Source organism: Orcinus orca, chromosome 14 (genome assembly GCF_937001465.1).
Source record: "Orcinus orca chromosome 14, mOrcOrc1.1, whole genome shotgun sequence".
NCBI classification, from domain to species: domain Eukaryota; kingdom Metazoa; phylum Chordata; class Mammalia; order Artiodactyla; family Delphinidae; genus Orcinus; species Orcinus orca.
The window spans coordinates 74705794-74721728 of record NC_064572.1 but is presented as its reverse complement, the minus strand read 5'-3'; the positions used below and the strand labels follow the sequence as shown (position 1 = coordinate 74721728).

The 15935-nt window shown below is 51.9% G+C and overlaps 2 protein-coding genes across 11 annotated transcripts in view; one reads left to right on the top strand and one right to left on the bottom strand.

Annotated features, from left to right (window-relative positions):
• AFAP1L2 (actin filament associated protein 1 like 2) overlaps positions 1-3160 on the top strand; it is a 99152-nt gene extending 95992 nt beyond the window's left edge. For 5 of the 10 annotated variants that reach the window (XM_049697045.1, XM_049697041.1, XM_049697040.1 and 2 more), the window contains 3 exons: positions 638-852; positions 969-1091; positions 1878-3160. In XM_049697045.1, the coding sequence (XP_049553002.1) occupies positions 638-852; positions 969-1091; positions 1878-1919 (380 nt within the window). In that variant the 3' untranslated portion in view covers positions 1920-3160. The remainder of the gene's footprint in view (positions 1-637; positions 853-968; positions 1092-1877) is intronic. The other 5 variants (XM_049697048.1, XM_004265815.3, XM_049697043.1 and 2 more) reach the window with 2 other exon arrangements.
• Positions 1-15935, bottom strand: part of VWA2 (von Willebrand factor A domain containing 2) — a 72072-nt gene that overhangs the window by 10511 nt on the left and 45626 nt on the right. Inside the window, 8 exon segments of the mRNA XM_049697075.1 lie at positions 1772-7816; positions 8457-8645; positions 8648-8811; positions 8813-8999; positions 10063-10422; positions 10425-10607; positions 11583-11690; positions 13294-13349. Of these exon segments, the coding sequence (XP_049553032.1) occupies positions 7644-7816; positions 8457-8645; positions 8648-8811; positions 8813-8999; positions 10063-10422; positions 10425-10607; positions 11583-11690; positions 13294-13349 (1420 nt within the window). The 3' untranslated portion in view covers positions 1772-7643.

Here is a 15935-nt window from a genome sequence, read left to right as displayed (position 1 = left end):
GAACACTTTCATCACTCCTCATTAGCAGGCGCCCTTGCTTAGGATTCTATATTGAACACGTCCATCCTTTCCTCTAGCGCAGTGAGCTCCTAGGGTTGACTCTTCATAAGTCGTCATTTCTTGGTGCTGTAGGACCAACCTGAGAACTCCAGGGTGAAGAGGGAAGCATAAAACAGGGCTGAGAAGGTGCCAGGGCTGAGGACCACTGCTCCACTAGGCCCAGGGAAGCAGCACACGTGCCAGAAGGATGGAGGGAACCGTGTGGGGCAGGTTGCAATGGCCCAGCCATCCTCCAAGGGTCATTAATAAAGCTCCTCTGTCCCTTTGGGGTCGCTGTCACAATAGCAGGTATCGAAACAACTGAGAGTCTCTCTACCAGAAGGGACTTAGGACTCAGGTTCAGGCCCTCTCGTGAAGGCAGAGCTCTTCTTCTGGGGCCTCCCCAGCCTTTGTGGAGTGCGGACACAGGACCTGGGCTGGGAGGCCGCCCATCACCCAGAGGCCCATCCCAGCCCTGAGTGTTGGAGCCAGACCTGTGGTCCGGGGCCACTTGGGGTCCTGTTCCGGCAGAGCGTGTGCGAATCCTGCCCTCCCCCTGGTGGGGGCTTCTGGCTGAAGGGCTGTTTGTTCCCTGCAGCCGACTGGCTTCTCTCTGCAGACAAGGGGGCGGCAGCCAGCCTGGAGGAGAAGCTGAAGGAGATCGATGAGGAGTGCAGGGTGGAGGAGCGCAGGCGCGTGGACCTGGAGCTCAGCATTGTGGAGGTGAAGGACAGCCTGAAGAAGGCCGAGGCCGGGCCCGTGACGCTGGGCACAACTGTAGACACCACCCACCTGGAGAACGTGAGCCCCCGAGTGAGTCTGGGAGCCGCGTTCCTCTGAGCTGCTTGCAGGGCCTCCTGGGCTGGGCTTGGGGACTGGGTCACCCTCCCCGCCCTGAACTCAGCCCTCCCTCTCTCCTGTGACCACAGCCCAAAGCTGCCACCTCGACTCCTGCCCCGGACTGTACCCCAGTCAACTCCGCAACTGCGCTCAAGAACAGGCCTCTGTCGGTCATGGTCACGGGCAAAGGCACCGTCCTCCAGAAAGCCAAGGTAAGCGGTCGTTCCCGGCCTCCTTCTGGGCCACGGGTGGCAGCAGAACTGTCACTATGGTGGGGCCCTTCTGAGGCGGGTGGCACTTTCCAGCTTCGAGTGGGGGCTCTGCTCTCAGCAGGAAGAGGCAGGGGCTGGGGCTTTGCTGTGTCTTTGGCATTGACCAACCAGAAAGGTGCTTGTGCTTGGTTCAGTGTCCTTACGAGTCAGCCTGAGGGCGCGTGAATCCCTGCACTGCCCGCCACGTGATATCAGTAGAGTCTGGGGGAGAGCTGCAGTTCAGAGACAGACTGGCGCTGGACAGTTTTCCAATTAAAAAAAACCTCAGTGACTCTGAAGGACTTCTGCCATGAAAACCAAAACAGCAGATTCAGACAGGTGTCGGATTTGCCTAAAGCCATCCGGCCGGCTGGTGACAAAGGCTCAGTAAAAGGCGTAAACAGGGAGCAGGTGCCCATTGCTGGGTTTTTGCCTGAGGGCTAGACAAAAAGTGTTATGAATCCTTGACTCATTTATACAGTCAAGAGCATGCCTAGAGCTGCCTGTGTTTTTGGCAAACTCTGCTCCTTATTTTTATCCTGCTTATTACCTGCAGGAGATATTTTGAGGCACCTGCACCAATGACTAAGTATTAAATCCATGCAAGCACACGAGCCACTGCCACGGCAGACATCACTCACCTCCCTCTCTGCTGCTCCAGGGCCTCAGAAATCTCTGAACACGTGCTCCAAGCAGTGGGGGACACGCAGGGGTTGAACCTTACTTAATTGGCGTCTCTATTCCTAGCTTCTTCTAGGAATATGTAGGTTGGCTACGGAGGATAACTAACTTTCTTCTTTTGGGGGGATGCTGGTGTTTGAATGGTACCCTAGGAATGGGAGAAGAAAGGAGCAAGTTAGGAAACAAACTTCATCTAGAGACTCTCCTGTCAATATGGACCTTGGTGACAATCCTGCTTCATTACAGTCTTCGTTAAAGCAGCAACTCTGTAAAAGGGTGAGTCTGTTTACAAGAAAAAGGAAGGACTGGGGTTCTATGAATGGAAAACTTCAGCTAAGAGGAGGCTCTGTCCCTTTGCAGAGCCAAAGGAAGTAATACGACAACAACAACAAAAAAGACTTGTTTGGAGACCTAAGTCTATTGGTTGTAAACATTACATTGCTGTATTTAGGGGTATTCTGTGTTTCTTCCTTGAAGTTTTCAGCAATTGCTTTATCAAGCTTTTTAAGTGAAAAGATTCTGATATGGAGACTTTGGTGGAAGAGAAATTAAGGTAGCAGGGCCCTGTCCCACTGGTCACATGGCTTTGGTGATTGAGAAGGTCTAAACCCCTATCTGATTCTTAGCAGCGTCAGGGGTTAAACCGTCCTTGTCTTCAACTGTGTAAAGCCATCTATGGTTTTTTGAGAAATGGTAACGGGGAAAACATTTGGGACCAAGCTGAGGCACTGTTGCCAGTAAATTAAGGACTTTTTTCAGGCTAAAGCAGGCCAGAACCAATTGCTTTTAAATAAAATTTTAAGTGATGCTGTATTACATAGAAAAAAAAGTTTCAAATCCTGTAATTTAGAACAGTGAAAAGTGACTGTTGAGATTTAACTGACATTTTACATTACCATAGAAACAAGATTACCCTGTGTTTACAGATTCAGTCCTGCGGTGAGGCGATTTCTAAGAGAAGAGTTACTTAGTATAATGTTCTCTTAGTCCCTGTTTTTTTAAGTTGTGCTCGATGTCCAGGCCCTTATCCAAGAAAAAGAGGGGCGAGTTTTGTTTCTGGTGGTCTCTTTCTTCTCTTAAAATTGGCAGTGCTGTTCTTTGTGTTGCCCGTTCTTCTCTTCTGATGGCACTGGTTAACACAGGTTGGAACATTTCACCTGTCATCTCTCAGCCTCATTTCTGGGGGTTCTGAATCAGAGTTCTTTAACACTGGTTCCTGAGAACTAAAGGTCTTTTGAGTCTTATTGTCTTTCTAATCCCAGGGCATTTATTTCCTTTGTCATAAACACTTGGTGTCCCAAGTGGTGAGTTAGTTTTGGTTTTTTTTTTTTAATAAAATGTTAATTGTATTTTGGATTTTCTTGTATTTCATGGAAAGACATGGGGCAAGGCCTGGCAGACTTCTACTTAAAGGGGGGAAACATCATGGTTATTTATGCACTGAACTTCACACTATGTGCAGTAAAAACTGGTAGAACTACAAGGTGGGCTCTTAGCAGGAGACTTTAAGCCTCCTTAACTCAAGTAGCATAGGTAAGGCTGAAAGAAGATTTTAATAGTAAAATTAACACAAGGGAAACATCTTTAGAGGCTGACCATATATAAGTGGTTGAAAATCAGTACTCCTAGAAATTAAACACACTCCTAAATAATTCCTGGGGGAAAAAAAGGTACCAGTACTGGGAAAGGTGCCTTAGTAGTAATAATTAAGAAAGTTTATAGCATAAACATGCTGGTTTTAAAAATGACAAAACCAGGGCTTCCCTGGTGGTGCAGTGGTTGAGAATCTACCTGCCAATGCAGGGGACACGGGTTCGAGCCCTGGTCTGGGAGGATCCCACATGCCACGGAGCAACTGGGCCTGTGAGCCACAATTACTGAGCCTGCGCGTCTGGAGCCTGTGCTCCGCAACAAGAGAGGCCACGATAGTGAGAGGCCCGCGCACCGCGATGAAGAGTGGTCCCCGCTTGCTGCAAATGGTGAAAGCCCTCGCACAGAAACGGAGACCCAACACAGCCAAAATAAATAAATAAATTTTTAAAAAATGAGAAAACCAAACTTCTGGCTCATTGAAAAGGCGAATACAATAAAAAGACAGCCTAGGGCAGTATTAAATGGCAGAACTGAAAAGGAGGCCTTAAGTAGAGATACTGACAAGACTTTTGAAATTATAAGAAAACACTATGAATATAGCAGCTTGAAAGTCTGAGGACTATATATTTTTCATTTTAGAAAGTTAGAATTTTGTATCAGAGCTATGCTAACACATACTGCAAAAGAAAATCTCATTTTTGAACACAGATGAACAAAAGCTTTAAAGTAGTGGCAAATGAAATTCAACAGTGCTTAGAGAATCAGGTATTGCGACCAGACAGCATTCACCCAAGAAATCAAAGGTGATTCAACAACTGAAAATATACTAATGGGTAATTTATCATATTAACCGATTAAATGTGAAAAAACATCTTCTGAAAGGAAGCAGAAAAGCAAAACACAAATCTCAACACTCCTAATAAACACTCTTTGTAAGCTAGGAATAGAAGTAAACATTCCTTATCAAGTAATCCACAGAACATCATGATGAAAAAGTCCCTTCAAGTCAAGAACCAGATGCATGCTGTTACCACTACTTCTTAAAACATTATTCTGAAGGTTCTAGACAATGCAAGATGACAAGAAAAAGCAGTATAAGATTTCAAAAGGAAGAGACAAACCTGTCATTACTTGTAAATGCTGTCTTTCTAAAAAAGCAAGAGAATCAAATAATCAACTATTAGAACTAGAGCATTTAGCAAGTTGGCTGGAATAAGGATCATTTGGAGAAAATAAAAGATTTATGATCTATCTGCAGTGTTTAAGTTTTTCCAAGGAGAACATATTTATATATTACATGTGTAATTAAAAGCCAATTTATTTTAAAAGAAAGAAAAAGGGTTGGCTGGGAAAAGATCACTTAAGGCTATCTTGTTAGGAATTCCCTCTGCCGCTACTGGGACCCCAAAAGGGTTGAACTCTTCACACCTTCACTAGAAAAGGTAAAGTTTCAAGGGCTGGGACCTAAAAATAGCAACAGTAAAGGCTTTGATATGTAAGCCCAGGGACCACAGTTTTGTGGGGGGTTTTTTAAGTCCAATTCAAATGGGACATCAAAATGTCAGCCCTGAACCAGACAAAAAGCCTACACTATGAAACGATTAAACTGCTGTTAATATAAAGGGGTTCATGTAAATTCAGATATCACCTATCAGCACCTGCCAGGTGGGCATGTGACCCTGCTCTGATGTCACCTTCTGCCAAGGCAAAAGCAATAATAGGAATGAAAATATCCCTTGAACGCAAATGACTGTCATGCACAGTGCTCGGCACACAGGACTTTTTAACGTCTAACAGAACCATGGTGGTGACCTTTCAAGTACTTTTCTTGCACCAGAAATCCTAAAGTTCTTAAAGCTAAGCAATACTTAAACCAAGGTAGCCTTGAATGTTTGCCTATAAAACATCACATTAAGGTATTTACTTTAAAAATAAGAACTGTGATAAAGTATTTGGATTTAAATCAGAGATCTACAAAGGCTTCTACCAAAAACCCAACTCCCAACACGACCACCCAGGGGGAGAACTGATTCCTAAATACTGTGGGGTAAGGAAATAACCAGTTCACCAAAAAAATATTCCAACTAAGCCTCTTTGCCATTTAGGTACAAAAACTCCTGTTAAATAAATAACCAACATTACTTCTTGAAATATTCCTTTCAAAACCAGGTCTAAAAAAAAAACCTAAAACCAAGCAGAATAAGATCTACGCCTAAAAAAACAAAACTCCTCCAAGTTTCTTTGTTCTATATTGATTGAGTTTAAGAATTCTACTCCTTTTTGCCCCCAAAGGGCAGAGTAAGACAAGCACTCAAGAAACACCCCGCAATTAACCCTCCTAAGTAAAGGCTGAGAAGCCCCTCGAAGGGAATGCTGCCCAGTGCCCAGGCCCAGCTCACGTGGCCCCTGGAGACCAGGGCCGTTTGCACACTCAGCCCCTCCCCCAAGGCCAAACAGCTGGTTAATCAGTCACCTTCCAGTCTGGGGCCTTTCCAACTCCCACACGCGGATCCAGTCACCAAAACTAGTCACAAATGCCACTCAAGCCCCTTTTCAAACTAAGAATGAATCCCTCTGGGACATCTTAGGAGAAAGATGTGTTTCAAGGTCCACCCTTTGTCTATCTTGAAGTGTCATCACGTCGGGGGTCCGAGTGACACTCTCATCACTGCCTTCTGTTGGGCATGACTGTCCCAACAACGTTCTACTTAGCATCTGTTGTGGGAAAAGTGAGCTTCAAACAGGCCATCGAAAGTCTCCAGTTTCCTCTGTTCCTCCTCAGGGGAAAGGTGGCAGATGACACCAGCTCAGCAGCGTTCAACTAGGTCAGCAAAGTAAGTACTTACACCTGAAGAATTTTCAACATCGTCGTTAGGGGCGATATCAGCTGCTACTGTGTCCCTAGGCAGCACCGTCTGCAGCTGGGCCCTCTCTTCTCCCTGGGTCAGGAGAGTGGGCAGGAGGGTTCTGGACAGGGCTGAAGGCAGACACGCAAAGGACCCCACAGGACAGGATGCTCCACTGAGGGCAGGCCCCCTTTCAGCGCCCAGGGAACCCAGGCCTTCTTGTAGCAGCCGGGAGGGGGGCAGCTGCTGCCCTCCTGCAGGCTTTCGGCTGGGGCCACGTGCCTTGGGGGCATCTCCTCTCAAGGTCCCTGGGAAAGAAGTGAACTTTGAGGACACGAGGATTGTCTGAGTCCTCTTCTCAACCAACTAGCTGCCTCACGGGCCCCATCATGCCTTGCTCTTACTCCGTAAGCCAAGGAAGAGGTGCCCCTCACATCACGCCTGGTATCAGGAAGCCCACCTCTACCAGTGCCTGAAAACCCAGGGCTCCAGTGGGAATCATCCTCTGGCTGCCGCTGCTGTTCTAACTTTAAATTCATGAACGGCGGCCACAGGTGGGCCAGAGTGCTGCCCAACAATCATTCTCTACGTCCTCACTCTGGGCCCCTTCTCTCCTAGACAGTTACTAGTTCTCTTCCCTCCTCAACCTCCATGTCTCCCCATCCTCTCTCTCAGCTGAGCAAACAGAAACGGTCGGGGGCTTCCCTGGTGGTGCAGTGGTTAAGAACCTGCCTGCTAATGCAGGGGACGCGGGTTTGAGCCCTGGTCCGGGAAGATCCCACATGCCGCGGAGCAACTAGGCCCGTGAGCCACAACTACTGAGCCTGCGCGTCTGGAGCCTGTGCTCCGCAACAAGAGAGGCTGCGACAGTAAGAGGCCCGTGCACCGCGATGAAGAGTGGCCCCCGCTTGCCACAACTAGAGAAAGCCCTTGCACAGAAACAAAAACCCAAGACAGCCAAAAATAAAAATAAATTAAAAAAAGAAGGCTCAACATTTTTAAAAAAAAGAAACGCTCGGAACTCCCACCGACTTCCACCGCCACATCTACCCACCCACCTGTACCCGTGCCACATCCTCTGCCTGCCTTTCAGTTAGTCTGGGTCCACTTGCTCCTCCCTCCCAGTCATCAATTTTCATCAATCAGAGTGTGTGCTCAGCACCATATAATACACTTCGTGCTGTACTTATTTGCTGTCTCCCTCACTAGAATGGAAGCTCCACGAGGACAGAGATTCTCTGTCCTGCTTCCTGCTCTGTTCCCTGCACCTAGAATAGCACCTGGGATGTAGGAGGCACCCACTGAATGTTTCCTGCATGAACGAACAAATGATTGATTCCTTTCACTGATGCCCTAGAGCCTCCTTTGGCTGTGGCCCTGGGGCTCAGGACTCTCAGAACAGCACCCCAGCTCCCAAGTGCACGCAGGTGCCCCACTCATGGCTCTCGCAGTGCGCGCCCTCCCGGCCATCGCGGCACCCGCAGCGGTAGCTCCCGTTGTGCAGGACGCAGGTGCCCTCACTCATGCACGGGCTGGGTGTGCAGAGGTTAACTGGCCACTTGGCTTCTGCAAGGGAGCACGTGCCAGCAGACCCAGCCTGGGCTGGCCCCGAAGACCCCGCTCTAAGGAAGCCCAGTACAGAGGCGAGGCCACCAGAGCAGAGTCTTACACATCTTAGTGGCTCCATGGGCCTTTGAGCCACAGGTTAGTTGGGCCCCATACTGCATGGCCAGTCAAAGACCCGACTTCCACCCAGCTTTCCTACACGTGTACAGAGACTCCCTCTCTAGGGCGAGCCGTGCACACAGCAGTGCTTATTGTTATTATTGTGGCCACATGCTTTTTAAAAAGTGGAAAGGATGTCACTGGCAGAAGGAAGGCTTGGAGTCAGGCTGTCCTGGCTATGTCTGCTCCTACCAAGGTCAGTGCCAACCCGGGGTCCTAGGGGTATCCTAATGACGTCTTCTTTTTAAGTGGGGTGCATACATTCTCAAGTTTGGGAAGAGGTGCCTGTGTTAAATTAGCTGCACCTTAAATGTCAGGTGAGTGACATTCGTGTGAGTGTGGCACTTAGCATAAAGCCCGGCATGTGGAAAGCGCCCGGCAGTTGGGAGGAGTTGCTGTCCCTGTAATGATGTACATGAAGGCTCGGGCTGAGGTCCTCCCTTGGAGGCGGCCCCGAGGGTGTGGATCGCCCCCCACTCACCTCTGCATATCCACTCGATGAGCGTGTCCTGGTGGTGCCTCAGGTCTGCGTAGGCTGCCATGTGGATCAGGGAGTGCCAGGGATGTGGGAGCCTCTGCAGTGCCTCCTTCAGGATAGGCCCCACGCCCATCACCAAGACAGAGACGCCGTTGTCCCTCAGCTTCTGGGCAGGGACGGCCACATCCTCTGCCCCCTCCCACCCGTGACCACCATCACAGCCTTGGGGACACCAGGCCAGGCGCCCCTCTGGACCGTCATCACCTTGTCATAGATGTGCAGCAAGGCCATGCCTGCCGAGCCCACCCCACCCAGGTAGGGGGCCTGGCTCCTGGCCCGCAGCGCTGGTGAGGTGGGGGTCCCGCCCAAAGGCTGTCTGGACCTGGCCGCCATACACCACCAGGCCAATCTGTGTCACGTCAGGGTTCACGTCAAACCGGAGGGCACAGCTTCTCACGAAGCTCTGCATCTGGGCGAAGTCCTCGGGCCCCACAGAGGCCGAGGCATCCAACGTGAAGACCAGGTCCAGCGACTGGGCCTGGCAGCCTGCAGAACAAGCAGAGTGGACCACAGCGGGCAGCAAAGTGAGGACTGCTCCGGGGTGAGCGGAGCCCAGGTCAGCCGGTCTGCTGTCTGTGCACTGCAGTATCCGTCCTCCACCCTCTCCTAGAATGGTAGCAGGACACGTGAATGCTCAGCTAGACCACATTCCTAGCCTCCCTGGCAGCCGGGTGTGGCCACGTGACAAGTTCTATATAGTGGGTTGTGATTGCAAGTAATTGTGCGATTTCCAAGTTATGTCCTCAAAAGGAAGCTGCTTGCCTTCCACTTCCCCTCTGCCCTCTTCCTGCTGTCTGAGAAACAGTGACCTGGAGTTAGAGGTGGAACCACAAGAGAGCCGAGCCACCCTGCTGGCCCTGGCCGCTCACCTCTGAACTGTTATGTGAGAGGAATAAACGTCCACTGTGCGTAAGCCATTGAGCTCCGGGGCCTCATCTGTGCCATTACCGAGTGCCCTCCACGTGCCGTGCACTGTATACAAGGCACTAATTATACCACGTGGACAAAACTGCCAGTGCCTGTCCTTGATCGGCTGACAAACATGAAACCAACAAAGAATTACAAACTATGTGAGCAGCCATGGAGGAAAGGAGCAGGGCGCTATGAGAGGGACCAGCGGGGGCGGCACGGGTGGGTAAGGATGGGGTCGGGGCTCCTCTCAGGAGCGACATTTCAGCTAAAGACTGAAGATTCAGAACTCCTTATTAACAACAATAGATAACAATAATAAACAGCAATACCTACAATTCTGAGCGTACACTCTGAGCTTACTGTGTACTACTGTGCATGGTGCTTGCCTTACTTAATCCTCACGAAAGCCCCTCTGGAGGTACGAGGTATTACGTTAGTCCAATTTTACTGACCAGTAAACCGAGAAGTTACTCATCACAAGGCTAGCATACAGAAGAGTCGGGCTGTGCTTGTGGCCCCCAGTACAGGCCCTGGTTCAGTCGCTACCAAAGGGAGGAAGGGCCTGCCACTGGCCAGCCGGCCCCCGGGTCGGGCGACGCCGGCCCGCAGCTGGCGCCGGTGCAGGACTGGTCCTTACCTGGGCGCTGCTGGCTGCACAGCTTTCCCCGCAGCTTCGGGATTTGGCGGCACAGGTCCTCCGGGCCGGCGTCGATCATGACGCGCGCTGGGCTACCAGTGACCTCCTCCAGGTCTGCCCGCACGACCTCGCTGCCCACGCCCAGCAGGAGCAGCTCCCAGGCCCTGGCGAAAGTCGCCGGGCCGGCCACCTGGTCCTGAGAGCGCGCCTCGGTCATCAGGACCACGGCCCTGCGGCGCCGGTCCAGGCCCGTTCCGGCGGTGCTCCCGAAGCCGCGCTCCGCCGCCTGCTGCGGGGCGTGGCCTGTCAGGATGGCGCCGCCAGCGAAGGGCAGGCCGTCGAGGCTCCTGACCAGGTCCGCACGTCCCGGTACTCGCCCACGGGCACGGCCACACCCATGCATGCCCGGGAGCCCTCGCTCAGCGCCCCCGGCACGAACCGCTTCACAGAGGCCTTGGTCCACAGGAAGCCCTCCGGGGTGGCAGCCGCCGAGCCGGCCAGCGGGAAGACGACGTCGGCTCTGCACTCCAGGCTCAGCTTTGGGGCTGCCAGGATCACAGCGGCCGTCGCGCTGTGGAGCACGCAGACCACTGTCCCACCCGGGACCCCCAGGCGCCACGTGGGGCCGGAGCCGCCTCCCTCCCAGGAGGGAGATGAGACACTGACACAGAGGCTTCAGGGCCTAGTGACCAGTGCAGGTCACAGGGTTAGCCACGGCCGGACACAGAGCTCCCTGGCTCCCACCAAGTGTCTCCATCTCACCACTCTTTCAAAAGAAATTTTTCTGTAACTTTTTCCCATTATGGTTAGTGCTTCTTGTGTCCTGTTGGAGAAATCTTTGTCTACCCCAAGATCATGAAGATATGCTCCATGTTTTCTTCCAGAAGTTTCACAACTTTGCCTTTTACATTTAAATCTATGATCCATCTGGACTTGATTTTGTGTGTAGCTTGTGAGGTAGGGAGTCAACATATATATCTTTTTCCCATATAAGTCTCCAATTGACCCAGCACTACAGTTTTTAAAAAGTGACCATTTAACAAGTCCCGTCCTACGTGTCAAGCATTGTGCTAAGAATCTTATTTCAAACTCCCATAACCGTAGGGGGTAAAGCCAGTTATTATAATCTTCATTTCACAGTTTTAAATCCAAAAGGGGTTGAAGCTTCTCACTCCTCTTCTTGGAAGAGGGGAGAAGAGACTCAGCCCAGAACCAGGACCCAGTGCGGCCAGCTCCAGCCCGCAGCTGGGCTCCGCGATGCTCACAGATGAAGCAGCAGCCATTCTAAAGCTAAGAAGCCAGGGGCCGTGTCCTACCCGGAGCTCCACCACCTGAGTTACTTCTTCATGGAACCCTCAGTGTATCATCTGAGACATCAGATCAGTGGTGTACTTGAAAAGCAGGTGGCCCTAACTCCAGGGCCAGTTCCTACCTAGTAACTAAAAGGGTGGCAGGTGAGAAGCAGGAACCCCGGCTCCACTGCTCCCCAACAGGGTCTGGGAAGTCCTGTGCACACGTACCGCAGTCAGCCTCCCCTCCAAAGGCTGGCGGGCAGAGGCAGTGGTACTGGTCCAGTCCTTCTGGAACACACGTGCCTCCATTCTGGCAGGGCTGCGAGTCACGGGGGCCTATCAGAGAGATGCCTGTTGACAGCCTGGCACATCAGCCCAGAGATGCGAAGGGGTTTGGCTACCCAGCCCCACCAGGGCCCAGCCCCTTCCTTTCCCCAGATGCACTAGGAAATTAGTCTCAACACCTGTAGCAAAGAGGAAAAGGAGAGTAAATGAGGAACGTAAGGCGGGGTTAGGGTGTAGGTGGTACCAGACACTCAATGGTGGGCTCAGTAAGGCCCCGTGCGAATTACAGGCTCACTTGGGGATCTGCCAATGGGATCTGGCTCCTGGCTCTGATACTGGGAACACGTGTTATGGACTGAATTCCGCCCCCCCCCCCCGACCTCCAAATTTATATGTAGGAGTCCAAACCCCCAATACCTTAAAAATGTTAATCTACTACTTGGTGGTGACATGATTGTAATTAAAGTATACACTTCTGGAAGGTAGGAATTATCAAGGGTAACTCTGGGCTCCTAGGCCAGCAGTTCTGTCAGTTGGAGTTTCATGCAAACAACTGAGGGCTCATTAACAGCATCAACAGTGGCCTTTAACTGAGCAGCTATTATGGGGCCAGGTATTGTGCTAAGCGCTACACATGTATGATCTCACTTCACTGATACAACTGGATGAAGCAGGTACTGTGAACCGCCACGTCACAGACGAGGAAGCTGAAACTTGACGAACAGAAGTCACGTGCTGAAGGTCAGCTACTTGGAAAGTGGCAGAGCTGGGACTCAAACACAGGTCACTCTGGTTCCAAAACCGTAAGTCCTTGAGCTTTAATTTCTGAGCAGAAACAACCCCACTTTCAGTTCCTCCCATGTGTCAGAGACCAGCCAAGTTGGAACTTTAAAATAAGATGCCCGAAGGATCACCTAACCCCAGGCAGGAAGCACCATCCTGCCTGCACACAAAGCCTCTGGCTCTGCTTCCGAGGGACAGACTCCCGACCTCATCAGGAGTAGCGTATCTACACAAGCACTGATGCCAAGACACTTCTGTGTGATTTCTGTGCTCCTGCGTCAGTGAGACGCACTAGACCCCGGGGTGAGGAGCAGCGAGGGCCCGTTGGGAAGCCAGGCTGCATGATCTTAATGGTATTGAAAGGTCCTCCTGTTTGCTTGGGACTGTGTCGCTGATGAAGCACTTTGGTGGACATCACCTACCGAGTCTTCCCGAGGATCCCTTGTATGGTACCCCCTATCATCCACAGCAGGGAAATGGGGAGCCCAGACGTGGGGCAAACATTACTCCCATTTTACAGAGGAGGAACGTGAGGCTCAGTTATCTTGCCCTGAGTCTGGTGCTAGATGTGAGGCTGTCTGCACAGCTGGGGCTCAGTGCACACCCTGCTCTGCCTCTTGTCAACGCAAGGGGCCCTGGTTAAGGAAGTAATTCCAAAGCCTTCACTCCCTTTCTCAGTGAAAATATACCACTGACCAAGGGAGGCATGAGTATGGCATGAGCATGTTCCTCTGCCTCTGAAAATGCCTGTCCCTGTGCCCTGGAGCTCAGTCCAACCCCACGTGCTACCCCAGGAGTGTAAATGCCACTTTGGGAGCCAGCCTAGTCCCAGGGCCAGAAAGAAGAGGAGAATCCAAGAGGCAGACTGTACCTGGGCGGGTGGTCCTGTAGCAGGTGGCAGGGTGGGTTAAGAGCACTCTCTTCCAGCTACAACCCAAGGAAACAAATGGTAGAGATCAAAGTTTTAACAGGAGAGGGTATTTAAAACACTAAAAGCTGACACAAGATGCCAATGCAGAAGCAAGTCAAGAAAGACTTGGTTTTTTTTTTTTCCTGATTCTACCCAACTTTTGTCTGCACATAGAGTAGGAAATGTTTCAAACTACTCAGACAATTAAAAAAGATAATGGAAGCTGGCTATCATGTCAGAAATTAGAGCTATCTGTGTTCAATACTCTGAACTACAGCAACAGCTGTCTATTACGAGTTACTTTCTGGGGCCAGCACAATGAGTGGGGGGTGGGAAATGCTGGGATTAGGCGACTGCATTCTGGTTATGTGACCCCAGGCAAGTTACTTTCCCTCTCTGGTCTTCTGTTCCCTCTTCTATATAGCAACTCTGTAGTTTTCAACTGTGTTCCTCAGAGCCTCAGTGGAGAGGGAAGGGGACTGTCCAGGGCTCCCCCAGTGCCCCAGCCCCACGCCCCCACCCCAGATGTGCTTTTTCTGGTCTGCATAACAAGTGTCCATAGGAGGCTCCGTAGCTCAGGAGGATTTGCAAACCACTGGCTGGTCTCAACGACCTCTGAGGTCGGTGTGAGTGACAACCTTCTGTGACAACACAAGGGCCACCATTCCTGTGCTGGCTTCCATGCTCCCGCCATCCCCCATCGTTACTTCAAGGCCTCAGCTACTTGGAGAGACAGCAGTCTCCTCTTCCAGATGGAGAAATGGGTTCAGGGCTGAATTAAGTTGCCCAAAGTCACACGGTTACCAGAACACAGCAGAGCTGGGATCCGAACTCCATCTCCCACTCCAAAGCCCATGCATCCTGCCCTCTGGGCCTCGCCCCCTGGCTCTCCTGAGTCTGCGGGGCGATGGGCCGACCACAGAGGAGTGGGTCCTCGTCCCTCGGGCAGAAAGCCCTCCTCTTGGCTGGCAGCAGCTCCACGGATGGCCTCATCTAAGGAGATTCTCCTGGGGCCTTCGCGACAAAGTTCTCTAAAACTTGCCAAAGAGCACTTCTCCCGGGGAGATCCCACCCAGGGCTGCTCACCTGGCGGGCAGGCTAACTGGGCTCACCTCTAGGGCGGGGGCTTTCCTGAGGCAAAACATCCACTTGGGATAAAAGCCAAGTCAACTACGAACTCAAGGGGTTGCTGAAATCAAAACTGTGCCAAGCTGCCAGCTCATTAAAGAGAACTCTTCTCCCCCTCCACGTCTACTCCTCATCAAACCACAGGTCCTAGCCCAGAAAGCTCCACGGGCCCTGCCCTCCCTACCCAGGCCTACAGGAGCCAGCGTTGTTGAGCAGACACTATCCACAGGGCTTCGCCTGGGCCTGTGCTCAGCTAGTCCCCCACCTCCCTCAGGTCTGGTCCCTGCCCACTCTAATTAAAGCTGCACCCCTATCCTCTACTTACCCCACCCTGTCCCACCCCGCATCCTTTCCCCTATTGCACTTACCACCACCTAATAGTTCATTTAGGTATTCACTTTGTTCGCTGCTGCCTCTTGCTCATGAGAGCAGATTTGTTTCCGAGACGCTCATGCTGATTCCCCAGGACCTGGGGCAGTACTGGGAACTTAGGAGAGCCTTGGTGAGTATTTCTTGAATGAGGGGATTGATGAAAAGCCTACTATATATATATGCATTATTCTAGGAGCCTGCAACGTCAGTGCATTCTACGAATTACCTCGCTGCCTGCAACGTCAGTGCATTCTACAAATTACCTCGCTGCCTGCAACGTCAGTGCATTCTACGAATTACCTCGCTGCGTGCCCCTGGCAATCTTCGGGGGGCAGGTCCTGTTATCACCCCCTTGCTGAATGTGGAAACAGACAGCGGGAGGTTCCCAGCTCACTAGTGGTGATGCCCCCAGAGTCTGAGCACATAGCTATGAAGTGTACTCTACCCACCAGCCTCTCCCAGGGCTCCCGGCTCTGGACGCCTCTGCCCACTGCTACCCGGTTCCCACATCTTTCGAGACTGCTCAAGCAACTCCTCCTCCATGACGTGTGGCGAGGACAGGCCCCATCCCAGCACTTGGGAGGCTCTCTCTGGACCACGAGCTTCTTGGGGCCGCGACTGTGCCTGCCTCCTCGCTGGACCCTGCCTGGCTCACAGTGAGTCCTTAAACATGTTCACCAGGGAATGAAGAACTACCTCCTTTCACTCGAAAGTGCAGGCTCGGAAGAGAGCCTCTAGTGGCCTCTGACATGGCACGAGGCCCCACTTCCTCTGATCCACATGGGGGGCACCACCCTTCCCTGCCGAGATGGCGTTCAGACTCTGCATCGACCCAACACGGCCCTCACGGCTTCTCAGCCGCTCCAGCTCACTGCTGTGCGCGCTCTGATCTCATCGCTGAGGCCAGGCCAAGGGGCCAAGGTGCAGCTGGTTCAAACGCTACCCTGGCCCTCCAGAAAGGACTAGAGGGCGAGGTCATGAGCTCCTGACCAGGTGCCATACTGAAGGTGGTCCGGATAAAGGGGACGATCTGGGGGTCTGCGGGGCAGTGGCTGAGAGCCGGGCGGCGGGTGCCCTTGAATGCCTGAGCTCCGGCCCTGAAG